At 33.3% G+C, this 15,625-nt stretch overlaps 1 protein-coding gene across 1 annotated transcript in view; it reads left to right on the top strand.

Annotated features, from left to right (window-relative positions):
• abhd4 (abhydrolase domain containing 4, N-acyl phospholipase B) overlaps window positions 1-15,625 on the top strand; it is a 19,198-nt gene extending 3,573 nt beyond the window's left edge. Inside the window, exons 3-8 of the mRNA XM_062070429.1 lie at window positions 987-1,091; window positions 1,204-1,492; window positions 6,278-6,465; window positions 6,541-6,652; window positions 10,581-10,767; window positions 14,442-15,625. Coding sequence (XP_061926413.1) covers window positions 987-1,091; window positions 1,204-1,492; window positions 6,278-6,465; window positions 6,541-6,652; window positions 10,581-10,767; window positions 14,442-14,531 — 971 coding nt within the window. The 3' untranslated portion in view covers window positions 14,532-15,625. The remainder of the gene's footprint in view (window positions 1-986; window positions 1,092-1,203; window positions 1,493-6,277; window positions 6,466-6,540; window positions 6,653-10,580; window positions 10,768-14,441) is intronic.

Genomic DNA, 15,625 nt, shown 5'->3' with positions numbered 1-15,625 from the left:
TATGTATGTATATATATATATAAATACATATATATATATTATATATATACACAGTATATACATACAGTATATACATATATATATATATATATATATATATATATATATATATATCTGTATGTATGTGTACATGTATATGTATGTGTATATATACTGTATATGTATGTGTATATATGTATGTATATAAGTACATATATGTATATGTATATCTGTACATGTATATACATGTATGTGTGTATATTTGTATGTATACTGTATACATCTGTATGGATGTGTATATATGTATGTATATATGTACATACATATGTATGTGTATATATGTGTATGCATATAAGTATGTGTATATATGTATGTATATATGTACATGTGTATATATGTATGTATATATACAGTATCTGTGTGTATGTATAAATGTATGTATATAAGTACATACATATGTATGTGTATATATGTATGTATATATGTACATATATGTACGTGTATATATGTATGTATATTTGTATGTATGTGTATATGTATGTGTAAATGTATGTCTATATATCCATCCATCCATCCATATGTGTATATATGTACATATATATTTATATATGTATGTGTATATATGTACGTGTATGTATGTATGTGTGTATATTTGTATGTATATATATCTGTACGTATGTGTATATTTATGTGTTTATGTATGTGTATGTATATATATGTACATTTATGTATATGTATATATGAATGTGTATATATATGTATGGGTGTGTATATTTGTATGTATATATATATCTGTATGTATGTGTACATGTATGTATATATGAATGTGCATATATATATACATGTGTGTGTATATATGTATGTGTATACATATGTGTATATATGTGTGTGAATGTGTATATCTCTACAAATACAAATATATATTGCAAACATCACTTTGCAAAGTCTTCGCTACTATTTGTTTGGACTAATGATTACTTTCTTCCCCCCCCCCCCCCCGCTCACAGGTATTCAAAATGATTTATGGGCTCGCTTTGTCACCCTTCCAACCCAAGATCGAATATGGACTCTGACCATCACCAACAAAGTAGCAAAAAAGCCTGTGGAGCAAGGTAGTGACTTTCATCCGTACGCCACACACCTCTTCTAACTATATTTAATACTTGAAAAGCAGAACTGTCATTTTTAAAAAAAGTTTCCTTAGCACCTGTTTTCTCCTCCCAGTTTCTAAAACTCCCCTGGTGATGGTCCATGGCTTTGGGGGAGGGGTAGGCCTATGGATTAGGAACCTGGATTCATTGAGTCGGGCACGGCCCGTTCACGCCTTCGACCTGCTCGGGTTCGCCAGAAGCTCCAGGCCGGCTTTCCCGTCCGACGCGGACAAAGCCGAGGAGCAGTTTGTCACGTCCATAGAGCACTGGAGGCAGGCTGTCGGCGTGGAGAAGATGGTCCTGCTGGGTCACAGCCTGGGCGGGTACCTGGCTACGTCCTACGCCATCCAGTACCCCTCAAGGTAAAATGCCTTATTAATGAATGAATGAATGGAATACGTTTATTTCGGTCATATAATCAACCATCAACCATTTAGTGTGAGCAGTTTAACAGGACAGATTATACAAACCCCGTTTCCACATGAGTTGGGAAATGGTGTTAGATGTAAATATAAACGGAATACATTTATTTGCAAATCATTTTCAAGCCATATTCAGTTGAATATGCTACAAAGACAACATATTTCATGTTCAAACTCATAAACTTTATTTATTTTTTTGCAAATAATAATGAACTTAGAATTTCATGGCTGCAACACGTGCCAAAGTAGTTGGGAAAGGGTGTGTTCACCACTGTGTTACATGGCCTTTCCTTTTAACAACACCCAGTAAAGGTTTGGGAACTGAGGAGACACATTTTTCAAGCTTCTCAGGTGGAATTCTTTCCCATTCTTGCTTGATGTACAGCTTAAGTTGTTCAACAGTCCGGGCTTCATGTGTGGCTTCATAATGCGCCACACATTTTCAATGTCTGGACTACAGGCAGGCCAGTCTAGTACCCGCACTCTTTTACTATGAAGCCACGTTGATGTAACACAGGGGTCACCAACGCGGTGCCCGCGGGGACCAGGTAGCCCGTAAGGACCAGATGAGTAGCCCGCCGGCCTGTTCTAAAAATAGCTCAAATAGCAGCACTTACCAGTGAGCTGCCTCTATTTTTTTAAATTGTATTTATTTACTAGCAAGCTGGTCTCACTTTGCTCGACATTTTTAATTCTAAGAGAGACAAAACTCAAATAGAATTTGAAAATCCAAGAAAATATTTTAAAGACTTGGTCTTCACTTGTTTAAATAAATTCATTATTTTTTTACTTTGCTTCTTATAACTTTCACAAAGACAATTTTAGAGAAAAAATACAACCTTAAAAATGATTTTAGGATTTTTAAACACATATACCTTTTTACCTTTTAAATTCCTTCCTCTTCTTTTCTGACAATTTAAACCAATGTTCAAGTAAATTAATTTTTTATTGTAAAGAATAATAAATACATTTTGATTTAATTCTTCATTTTAGCTTCTGTTTTTTCGACGAAGAATATTTGTGAAATATTTCTTCAAACTTATTATGATTAAAATTCAAAAAAAATTATTCTGGCAAATCTAGAAAATCTGTAGAATCAAATTTAGATCTTATTTCAAAGTCTTTTGAATTTCTTTGAAAATTTTTTGTTCTGGTAAATCTAGAAGAAATAATGATTTGTCTTTGTTAGAAATATAGCTTGGTCCAATTTGTTATATATTCTAACAAAGTGCAGATTGGATTATAACCTATTTAAAACATGTCATCAAAATTCTAAAATCAATCTTAATCAGTAAAAATTACTAATGATGTTCCATAAATTTTTTTTTTTAATTTTTTCAAAAAGATTCGAATTAGCTAGTTTTTCTCTTCTTTTTTTCGGTTGAATTTTGAATTTTAAAGAGTCGAAATTGAAGATAGACTATGTTTCAAAATGTAATTGTCATTTTTTTGTGTTTTCTCCTCTTTTAAACCATTCAATTAAGTGTAAATATCATTAATTATTAATAATAACATAGAGTTAAAGGTAAATTGAGCAAATTGGCTATTTCTGGCAATTTATTTAAGTGTGTATCAAACTGGTAGCCCTTCGCATTAATCACTACCCAAGAAGTAGCTCTTGCTTTCAAAAAGGTTGGTGACCCCTGATGTAACACGTATAGTTACATCAATAAGCAGGGGCGTCCATGGTAACGTTGCTTGGATGGCAACATATGTTGCTCCAAAAGCTGTATGTACCTTTCAGCATTAATGGCGCCTTCACAGACGTGTAAGTTACCCATGTCTTGGGCACTAATACACCCCCATACCATCACACATGCTGCCTTTTACACTTTGCGCCTAGAACAATCCGGATGGTTCTTTTCCTCTTTGGTCACGACGTCCACAGTTTCCAAAAACAATTTGAAATGTGGACTCGTCAGACCACAGAAGACTTTTCCACTTTGTATCAGTCCATCTTAGATGAGCTCAGGCCCAGGGAAGCCGACGGCGTTTCTGGGTGTTGTTGATAAACGGTTTTCGCCTTGCATAGGAGAGTTTTACCTTGCACTTACAGATGTAGCGACCGACTGTAGTTACTGACAGTGGGTTTCTGAAGTGTTCCTGAGCCCATGTGGTGATGTCCTTTACACACTGATGTCGCTTGTCGATGCAGTACAGCCTGAGGGATGGAAGGTCACGGGCTTAGCTGATTTCTCCAGATTCTCTGAACCCTTTGATGATATTACGGAGCGTAGATGGTGAAATCCCTAAATTCCTTGCAATAGCTGGTTGAGAAAGTTTTTTCTTAAACTGTTCAACAATTTGCTCAGGCATTTGTTGACAAAGTGGTGACCCTCGCCCCATCCTTGTTTGTGAACGACTGAGCATTTCATGGAATCTACTTTTATACCCAATCGTGGCACCCACCTGTTCCCAATTAGCCCGTTCACCTGTGGGATGTTCCAAATAAGTGTTTTGATGAGGCATTCCTCAACTTTCTCAGTCTTTTTTGCCACTTGTGCCAGCTTTTTTGGAAACATGTTGCATCGCACCACATTCCAAATGAGTATTTACAACGTTTTCTTGGTAGTGGAATTCTTGCAGGCTTAAATGTGAAAATTTCTACTGAAACGCGTATCATATAAGCCGGGGGCGTTTCTGGGTGTTGTTGATAAAATGGCGTTGGCTTTGCATAGTAGAGTTTTAACTTGCACTTACAGATGTAGCAACCAACCGTAGTTACTAACAGTGGTTTTATAGTGTGTGTATTGTACATATTATATATTGTTATGAAGGTGTCTGTTACTACATTATATATATACTTGCAGTGTGTATATTGTACATATTACATATTGTTATGAAGGTGTCTGTTACTACATTATATATATACTTGCAGTGTGTATATTGTACATATTACATATTGTTATGAAGGTGTCTGTTACTACATTATATATATACTTGCAGTGTGTATATTGTACATATTACATATTGTTATGAAGGTGTCTGTTACTACATTATATATATATACTTGCAGTGTGTATATTGTACATATTACATATTGTTATGAAGGTGTCTGTTACTACATTATATATATACTTACAGTGTGTATATTGTACATATTACATATTGTTATGAAGGTGTTTGTTACTACATTATATATATACTTGCAGTGTGTATATTGTACATATTACATATTGTTATGAAGGTGTCTGTTACTACATTATATATATATACTTGCAGTGTGTACATTGTACATATTACATATTGTTATGAAGGTGTCTGTTACTACATTATATATATACTTGCAGTGTGTATATTGTACATATTACATATTGTTATGAAGGTGTCTGTTACTACATTATATATATACTTGCAGTGTGTATATTGTACATATTACATATTGTTATGAAGGTGTCTGTTACTACATTATATATATATACTTGCAGTGTGTATATTGTACATATTACATATTGTTTTGAAGGTGTCTGTTACTACATTATATATATACTTGCAGTGTGTATATTGTACATATTACATATTGTTATGGAGGTGTCTGTTACTACATTATATATATACTTGCAGTGTGTATATTGTACATATTACATATTGTTATGAAGGTGTCTGTTACTACATTATATATATACTTGCAGTGTGTATATTGTACATATTACATATTGTTATGATGGTGTCTGTTACTACATTATATATATACTTGCAGTGTGTATATTGTACATATTACATATTGTTATGAAGGTGTCTGTTACTACATTATATATATACTTGCAGTGTGTATATTGTACATATTACATATTGTTATGAAGGTGTCTGTCACTACATTATATATATACTTGCAGTGTGTATATTGTACATATTACATATTGTTATGAAGGTGTCTGGTACTACATTATATATATACTTGCAGTGTGTATATTGTACATATTACATATTGTTATGAAGGTGTCTGTTACTACATTATATATATACTTGCAGTGTGTATATTGTACATATTACATATTGTTATGAAGGTGTCTGTTACTACATTATATATATACTTGCAGTGTGTATATTTTACATATCACATATTGTTAGGATGGTGTCTGTTACTACATTATATATATACTTGCAGTGTGTATATTGTACATATTACATATTGTTATGAAGGTGTCTGTTACTACATTATATAAATACTTGCAGTGTGTATATTGTACATATTACATGTTGTTATGAAGGTGTCTGTTACTACATTATATATATACTTGCAGTGTGTATATTGTACATATTACATATTGTTATGAAGGTGTCTGTTACTACATTATATATATACTTGCAGTGTGTATATTGTACATATTACATATTGTTATGAATGTGTCTGTTACTACATTATATATATACTTGCAGTGTGTATATTACATATTGTTATGAAGGTGTCTGTTACTACATTATATATATACTTGCAGTGTGTATATTGTACATATTACATATTGTTATGAATGTGTCTGTTACTACATTATATATATACTTGCAGTGTGTATATTACATATTGTTATGAAGGTGTCTGTTACTACATTATATATATACTTGCAGTGTGTATATTACATATTGTTATGAAGGTGTCTGTTACTACATTATATGCGTAGCCATGGCAAGGGTTCACTCAAACATCAACGTTTAGAATGTGTTCTTAATATAATGTTGCAAATATTACAAGAAATATGTGATTATGTTATGGTTTGATACTTCCAGAGTGTCCCATTTAATCCTGGTGGACCCCTGGGGTTTCCCCGAGAGTCCCAACGTGCAGAACCAGGAGGGCCGAGGTCAGGCCGCCGAGTTGGTGAGGAGGTCATCGCCGCCCCGCTGGGTGAAAGCCATCATCTCCGTCATTTCCCTTTTCAACCCGCTGGCTGTCATCCGGGCGGCCGGCCCGTGGGGTGAGGCACTGTTTGCCACCGTTTATCTGCCACACGTGATCCACCTCCCCGTTTCACAGTGAGTTCTTTGTTCAGGTCCGGGCTTGGTGACCAAATTTCGCCCCGATTTCAAGAGGAAATTTGAAGATCTGTTTGACGACGACACCATGACCCAATACATCTACCACTGTAACGCACAGACCCCGAGGTAAGTGCTCTACTTTTGCACTAGGACGACATCACAGTCCCGTCCCGGGTTTGGATCAGCACTAAACTAGAAACCATGTGATCAAAAAGCGACATCAGTGTGTAAAGGATATCACCACACGGCCTCAGGAAGACTTCAGAAAACCACTGTCAGTAACTACGGTTGGTCGCTACATCTGTAAGTGCAAGTTAAAACTCTACTATGCAAAGCCAACGGCATTTTATCAACAACACCCAGAAACGCCGCCGGCTTATATGATACGCGTTTCAGTAGAAATTTTCACATTTAAGCCTGCAAGAATTCCGCTACCAAGAAAACGTTGTAAATACTCATTTGGAATGTGGTGCGATGCAACGTGTTTCCAAAAAGCTGGCACAAGTGGCAAAAAAGACTGAGAAAGTTGAGGAATGCCTCATCAAAACACTTATTTGGAACATCCCCACAGGTGAACGGGCTAATTGGGAACAGGTGGGTGCCATGATTGGGTATAAAAGTAGATTCCATGAAATGCTCAGTCGTTCACAAACAAGGATGGGGCGAGGGTCACCACTTTGTCAACAAATGCCTGAGCAAATTGTTTAAGAACAACATTTCTCAACCAGCTATTGCAAGGAATTTATCATCCGCTCCGTAATATCATCAAAAGGTTCAGAGCATCTGGAGAAATCACTGCACGTAAGCCATGATATTACGCACCTTGGATCCCTCAGGCGGTACTGCATCAAAAAGCCACATCGGTGTGTAAAGGATATCACCACGCGGCCTCAGGAAGACTTCAGAAAACCACTGTCAGTAACTACGGTTGGTCGCTACATCTGTAAGTGCAAGTTAAAACTCTACTATGGAAAACCAACGGCATTTTATCAACAACACCCAGAAACGCCCCCGGCTTATATGATACGCGTTTCAGTAGAAATTTTCACATTTAAGCCTACAAGAATTCCACTACCAAGAAAACGTTGTAAATACTCATTTGGAATGTGGTGCGATGCAACGTGTTTCCAAAAAGCTGGCACAAGTGGCAAAAAAGACTGAGAAAGTTGAGGAATGCCTCATCAAAACACTTATTTGGAACATCCCCACAGGTGAACGGGCTAATTGGGAACAGGTGGGTGCCATGATTGGGTATAAAAGTAGATTCCATGAAATGCTCAGTCGTTCACAAGCAAGGACCGGGCGAGGGTCACCACTTTGTCGACAAATGCCTGAGCAAATTGTTTAAGAACAACATTTCTCAACCAGCTATTGCAAGGAATTTAGGGAGTTCACCATCTACGCTCCGTAATATCATCAAAAGGTTCAGAGCATCTGGAGAAATCACTGCACGTAAGCCATGATATTACGCACCTTGGATCCCTCAGGCGGTACTGCATCAAAAAGCGACATCAGTGTGTAAAGGATATCACCACGCGGCCTCAGGAAGACTTCAGAAAACCACTGTCAGTAACTACGGTTGGTCGCTACATCTGTAAGTGCAAGTTAAAACTCCACTATGCATAGCGTAACGCCATTTATCAACAACACCCAGAAACGCCGCTGGGCCCGAGTTTACTGAGTGTTGTTAAAAGGAAAGGCCATGGAAACAGCCATGGGAGCTCATTCAGTCTCTTCATTAACCAGTAAGACGATTTTAACAGGGCTGCTGATGCTAATCCAGCAAACAGCTCAGCTCATGCTGCTCTGTCTGGGCGCTGACGGCACTCGTCACTTAAAGTTCAAGTTAAAGTACCAATGATTGTCACACACACACACACACGAGGTGTGGCGAAATTATTCCCTGCATTTGACCCATCACCCTTGATCACCCCCCTGGAAGGGGAGGGGAGCAGTGAGCAGCAGCGGTGGCCGCGCCCGGGAATCATTTTTGGTGATTTAACCCCCAATTCCAACCCTTGATGCTGAGTGTCAAGCAGGGAGCTAATGAGTCCCATTTTTATAGTCTTTGGGACTATAAAACTCACAACCTACCGATTTCTGGGCAAGCACTCTAACCACTAGGCCTTGGCGACACGCTCTGCTCTCATGAAACGTCTCTCAACTTGCATAAGCCAGGTATTAAAAATATACAAATTAAATGTCACATTAATTAAAATTTTTTTTAAAGTAATTCTGCTAGTAATTTAATTACTTTTTTGGTAAAGTAACTACAGGTACTTTTTAAAAGTAGTTTTCAGTACTGAGTGTATTTTTCACTGCATACCTAATCTAAGTATTTTTTTTTCCTTTTTACTTGTGTCAAATAAATAAAAAATAAAAAAATAAAAAAAATAAAAATAAAAATGTACACAAGTAAAAAGGACAAAAAATTAAAAAAAAACAAAAAACAAATTTACACAAGTAAAAAGGAAAAATAAGTAAATAAATAAAATAAAATAAAATAAATAATAAAAAATAAAAATTACTCTAGTAATAGTACTCGAGTACTATTTTGACTCTTATTCAACATCTTAATAGCAGTGCACTACAGACAAATGTTGTCGGTCTTCTATGAAAGCGGGTTTCAAATTACACTGTAGAGCTTCACATAAAAAAAAGCCTTGGCGACACGCTCTGCTCTCATGAAACGTCTCTCAACTTGCATAAGCCAGGTATTAAAAATATACTAATTAAGTGTCACATTCCGCTAGTAATTTAATTACTTTTTTGGTAAAGTATAGGTACTTTTTAAAAGAAGTTTTCAGTACTTAGTGTATTTTTTTCCCCTTTCTCCTTTTGTCAAAAAAAAATAAAAAAATTGACACAAGTAAAAAGGAAAAATAATATAAATAAAAATAAATAAATAAATAAATAAAATACTCTAATAATAGTACTCGAGTACTATTTTGACTCTTATTCAACATCTTAATAGCAGCGCACTACAGACAAATGTTGTCGGTCTTCTATGAAAGCGGGTTTCAAATTACACTATAGAGCTTCACATTAAAAAAAAGCCTTGGTGACACGCTCTGCTCTCATGAAACGTCTCTCAACTTGCATAAGCCAGGTATTAAAAATATACTAATTAAGTGTCACATTCCGCTAGTAATTTAATTACTTTTTTGGTAAAGTTAAAAGTAGTTTTCAGTAATTAGTGTATTTTTCACTGAATACCTAATCTAAGTATTTTTTTTCCCTTTTTACTTGTCAAAAAAATAAAAATAAAAAAAAATAAAAAATTGACACAAGTAAAAAGGAAAAAATAAATAAATAAATAAATAAAAGAAATACTCTAATAATAGTACTCGAGTACTATTTTGACTCGTATTCAACATCTTAATAGCAGTGCACTACAAACAAATGTTGTCGGTCTTCTATGAAAGCGGGTTTCAAATTACACTATAGAGCTTCACATAAAAAAAAAGCCTTGGTGACACGCTCTGCTCTCATGAAACGTCTCTCAACTTGCATAAGCCAGGTATTAAAAATATACTAATTAAAGTGTCACATTAATTAAATTTTTTAAAGAGTAATTCTACTAGTAATTTAATTACTTATTTGGTAAAGTAATTATAGGTAATTTTTAAAAGTAGTTTTCAGTACTGAGTGTATTTTTCACTGAATACCTAATCTAAGTATTTTTTCTCCTTTTTTACATGTCAAATTTAAAAAATAAATAAATAAATAAATAAATTGACACAAGTAAAAAGGAAAACAAATTTAAAAAATACAAAAATAAAAATACAGTAAAAAATAAAAATTACTCTAATAATAGTACTCGAGTACTATTTTGACTCTTATTCAACATCTTAATAGCAGTGCACTACAAACAAATGTTCTATGAAAGCTGGTTTCAAATTGCCCTATAGAGCTTCACATAAAAAAAAAGCCCCTTCAGAATAAAAGTCCAACATTAAAAACGGGCCAAACGGGTACCTTTGGTTCAAATAATCACTTTGTGTTCTATACGGTCCATGTTTTCAGTTTCTCTATTTGCCTCCCCCCGACACAGTGGCGAGGTGGGTTTCCGGGCCATGGCCGAGTCTCTGGGCTGGGCTAAGAAGCCCATGATCCACCGGGTCCACCTGCTGCCCAGCACCATGCCACTCACCCTGCTGTATGGGGCCCAGTCCTGGGTCGACAGCGCCTCAGGGGAGAAGGTGGTAGAAATTAGGGGCCCGACCCACACTAAAGTGCTGGTAAGTGGAGAAGGCGGTCATCGTTCAATTATCCACCCTACGTGGGATATCCTGCGTGGAAATAGGCTGTAATTTACCCTAAATTCCGGACTACAAGCCGCTACTTTTTACCTACGCTTTGTACACTGCGGCTGATTTATGGATGTCACGTTTTATATTTGATATGTTCATTAATGTGCATTGTATCAGGTCACAAAGTTAAAATAAAATACCTTATATTTTCTTTCTTTACTTTCTTATTTTTTTACTAAAGGTTTTAGGTTTTTTTTTCTAGTTTGACAGGGGAAACAAAAAATTGTGTCCAATTTTGCAAGAAATATTATATTATCTAACTTTGTTGCTCAAAATCCAAATAAATACTTAAATATCTGCTTAACTTATGGTTTCCAAGCAAGTTATCCATCAAATTGTACACTATAAAAATGACAAATAGATTTTACTGTAAAATTTAGGGAGTTTTTTTTTTTAAAGTAAGTTTGAAAAACAAACAAAAAAACTACCAATGTTTGTTTTTTTTATAGTAAAATTCTGTCGACTGAGCTGTCTTTTTTTTAATTTTATTTTTTAATTTTTTTTACTGTAAAATCCACGGTTGATGATTTTATGGTACCACATTTTATTATGGTAAAAAACTAGCGGTACTGTATTTCTATTTACAGTAATATGTTGTAAAAATAATAATAATAATAAAAAAACACCATATATTTTACAGTAAAATATTTTACTGCCAACTAACTTTTTTCTGCAAAAAAAACTGGTAAAATCCACCGATTTTTTTTATTCTTTATGTAAAAAAGCATAGAGATGGCCTAAAAAATAAATAAATTAATTTGTCCAAAAAATAAAATAATTAAATTACAAAAAAAATCGGGATGCAAAAGTGATAGAATATATATATTTTTAGCACCCATAATTATTATATACCGTATGATAGTTTGTAAAAATAACAATAAATACTTAAATATCTGCTTAACTTATGGTTTCGAAGCAACTTATCCATCAAATTGTACACTTTAAAAATGACCAATGGATTTTACTGTAAAATTTAGGGATTTTAATTTTTTTTAAGAAAGTTTAAAAGAAATTTAAAAAAATACCAATTTTGTTTTTTTATAGTAAAATTCTGTCGACTGAGCTGTCTTTTTTTGTGTTTTAAATTTTTTTTTACTGTAAAATCCACAGTTGATGATTTTATGGTACCACATTTTATTATGGTAAAAAACTAGCGGTACTGTATTTCTATTTACAGTAATATGTTGTAAAAATAATAATAATAATAAAAAAACACCATGTATTTTACAGTAAAATATTTTACTGCCAACTAACTTTTTTCTGGAAAAAAACTGGTAAAATCCACCGATTTTTTTTATTCTTTATGTAAAAAAGCATAGAGATGGCCTAAAAAATAAATTTATTAATTTGTCCAAAAAATAAAATAATTAAATTACAAAAAAAATCGGGATGCAAAAGTGATAGAATATATATTTTTTTAGCACCCATAATTATTATATACCGTATGATAGTTTGTAAAAATAACAATAAATACTTAAATATCTGCTTAACTTATGGTTTCGAAGCAACTTATCCATCAAATTGTACACTTTAAAAATGACCAATGGATTTTACTGTAAAATTTAGGGATTTTAATTTTTTTGAAGAAAGTTTAAAAGAAATTTAAAAAATACCAATTTTGTTTTTTTATAGTAAAATTCTGTCGACTGAGCTGTCTTTTTTTGTGTTTTTAAAACATTTTTTTTTATTGTAAAATCCACAGTTGATGATTTTATGGTACCACATTTTATTATGGTAAAAAAATAGCGGTACTGTATTTCTATTTACAGTAATATGTTGTAATAATAATAATAATAATGATAAAAGAACACCATATATTTTACAGTAAAATATTTTACTGCCAAAAAAACTGGTAAAATCCACCGATTTTTTTATTCTTTATGTAAAAAAGCATAGAGATGGCCTAAAAAATTTTGGATTTTTTTTTTATTCGTCCAAAAAATAAAATAATAAAATAACTACAAAAATCGGGATGCAAAAGTGATAAAATACATTTTTTTAACACCCCTAATTATTATATACCATATGATAGTTTGTAAAAATAACGATAAATACTTAAATATCTGCTTAACTTATGGTTTCCAAGCAAGTTATCCATCAAAGTGTACACTATAAAAATGACCAATAGATTTTACTGTAAAATTTAAAGATTTTTTTTTTTTTAAGTAAGTTTGAAAAAAACAAAAAACGACCAATGTTTGTTTTTTTTATAGTAAAATTCTGTCGACTGAGCTGTCAGTTTTTTAAATTTTTATTTTTATTTTTTACTGTAAAATCCACGGTTGATGATTTTATGGTGCCACATTTTATTATGGTAAAAAACTGGCATCTGAGTTGCCAAAATAAAATTCCACAGCTGTACTGTATTTCTATTTACAGTAATATGTTGTAAAAATAATAATAATAATTAAAAAAAACACCATATATTTTACAGTAAAATATTTTGCTGGCAACTAAACTGGCAGTTTTTTTCTGCAAAAAACTGTTAAAATCCACCGATTATTTTTACTCTTTATGTACATTTTTTTTTAAATATTTAAATTTGTTACAAAACCTCCTTTTGGTTGCTGTATGACACGTACGTGCACCAAGTAAGCATAGAGATGGCCTAAATTTAAAAAAAAACAAAACCCATTTATTCGTCCAAAAAAATAAAATAATAAAAATACAAAAACAATTGGAATTCGAATGTGATAAAATACATTTTTATAGCACCCGTAATTATTATATAACATATGATAGTTTGTAAAAATAACAATAAATACTTAAATATCTGCTAAACTTATGGTTTCAAAGCAACTTATCCATCAAATTGTACACTTTTAAAATGACCAATGGATTTTACTGTAAAATTTAGGGATTTTTTTTTTTTTAAAGTAAGTTTAAAAAAAACCAAAAAAAAACCAATTTTGTTTTTTTTATAGTAAAATTCAGTTTTTTTGTTTTTTACTGTAAAATCCACAGGTGATGATTTTATGGTACCACATTTTATTATGGTAAAAAACTGGCATCTGAGTTTCTAAAATAAAATTAAACAGCGGTACTGTATTTTTATGTACAGTAATATGTTATAAAAATAATAATAATAATTAAAAACAACACCATATATTTTACAGTAAAATGTTTTACTGGTAAAATCTACCCATTTTTTAAAATTCTTTATGTAAAAAAGCATAAAGATGGCCTAAAAATTAAAAAAAAATTAAAAATAATTAATTCGTCAAAAAAATAAAATAATAAAATTACTAAAAAAATCGCGATGCAAAAGTGATAAACAATTTTTTTTTAACACCCTATGACAGGTTCCACGCTGGAAATCACTGAAAGCGGCCCATTCTTTTGCCTAAGTGCTTGATTTGATACACCTTTTAGGACACCTGATTCTGATCATTTGGATGTGTGGCCAAATACTTTTGGCATTATAGAGTATCTGCGGCTAATATATAGACACATTTTTTTCCATTTAAAATGTATCGGTTGCGGCTTGACGCTCTATAGTCCGGAAAATGCGGTGTTTTATGCTCCTTGTCGGCAGATTTGATGGTAAAAATGCTTAATTGCATTTCCTATTTTTAATCTTTGGCTGTGTTTTGTTTCCGCAGCTTGTAAACGACGCTTCTCATCACGTGTATGCCGACCAACCAAAGAAGTTCAACAAAGTGGTAGACAACATTTGTAACTCGGTGAACTGAATGTGGTGCGTGTGTGTGTGTGTGTGTGTGTGTGTGTGTGTGTGTGTGTGTGTGTGTGAACTCTACTGTTTTTATAAAGCATCTGTACATTGAAAGACATTTCGTCCTAAACCGTCATAATTGATCCATGCTAAGGATTGGCCATTGTTGTTAAAAAGAAGCCAGTTTGTTGCTGTTTTGAAGCATAAAAAAACATGTTTTCTTCAATTTGCCAGTGTAGGGAAAAAAAAAAAAAAAAAAAAAAAATAGTTATTTTTTTACAATAACTAAAGCTAAAATTATTCCTCTATGCCGTAATGTTTTTGTTCATTAAAAGCAATAAAACTATTTGAAACAGTTGTGGTAGTGCACTGACTGAATTATCAGAGAATGTACACAGCCCAAAACCAGTGAAAGGTTGTGCAAATGGTAAATAAAAAAAGGAATACAAAGATTTTGCAAATCCTTTTCAATTTATATTCAATTGAATAGACTGCAAAGACAAGATACTTAACGTTCCAACTGGTAAACTTTGTTAATTTTTTGCAAATATTAGCTCCGTTGGAATTAAATGCCTGCAACAAAGCTGGCACAAGTGGCAAAAAAGACAGAGGAAAGTCGAGGAAGGCTCGTCAAAGACTTATTTGGAACGTCCCGCAGGTGAACGGGCTAATTGGGAACAGGTGGGTGCCGTGATTGGGTATAAAAAAAAAGCAGCTTCCGTGAAATGCTCAAGTCATTCACAAACAAGGACGGGGCGAGGGTCACCACTTTGTCAACAAATGCCTGAGCAAATTGTTTAAGAACAACATTTCTCAACCAGGCTATTAGCAAGGAATTTAGGGATTTTGCCATCTACGCTCCGTAATATCATCAAAAGGTTCAGAGAATCTAGAGAAATCACCGCACATAAGCCATGATATTACGCACCTCGGATCCCTCAGGCGGAACCGCGTCAAAAAGCCACATCAGTGTGTAAAGGATATCACCACATGGGCTCAGGAACACTTCAGAAAACCACTTTCAGTAACTACAGTTGGTCGCTACATCTGTAAGTGCAAGTTAAAACTCGACTATGCAAAGCCAAAGCCATTTATCAACAACACCCAGAAACG

This window comes from Entelurus aequoreus, linkage group LG14, assembly GCF_033978785.1.
Source record: "Entelurus aequoreus isolate RoL-2023_Sb linkage group LG14, RoL_Eaeq_v1.1, whole genome shotgun sequence".
NCBI classification, from domain to species: domain Eukaryota; kingdom Metazoa; phylum Chordata; class Actinopteri; order Syngnathiformes; family Syngnathidae; genus Entelurus; species Entelurus aequoreus.
The sequence above is the reverse complement of the archived record's forward strand: the minus strand, read 5'-3'. Positions and strand labels throughout refer to the sequence as shown.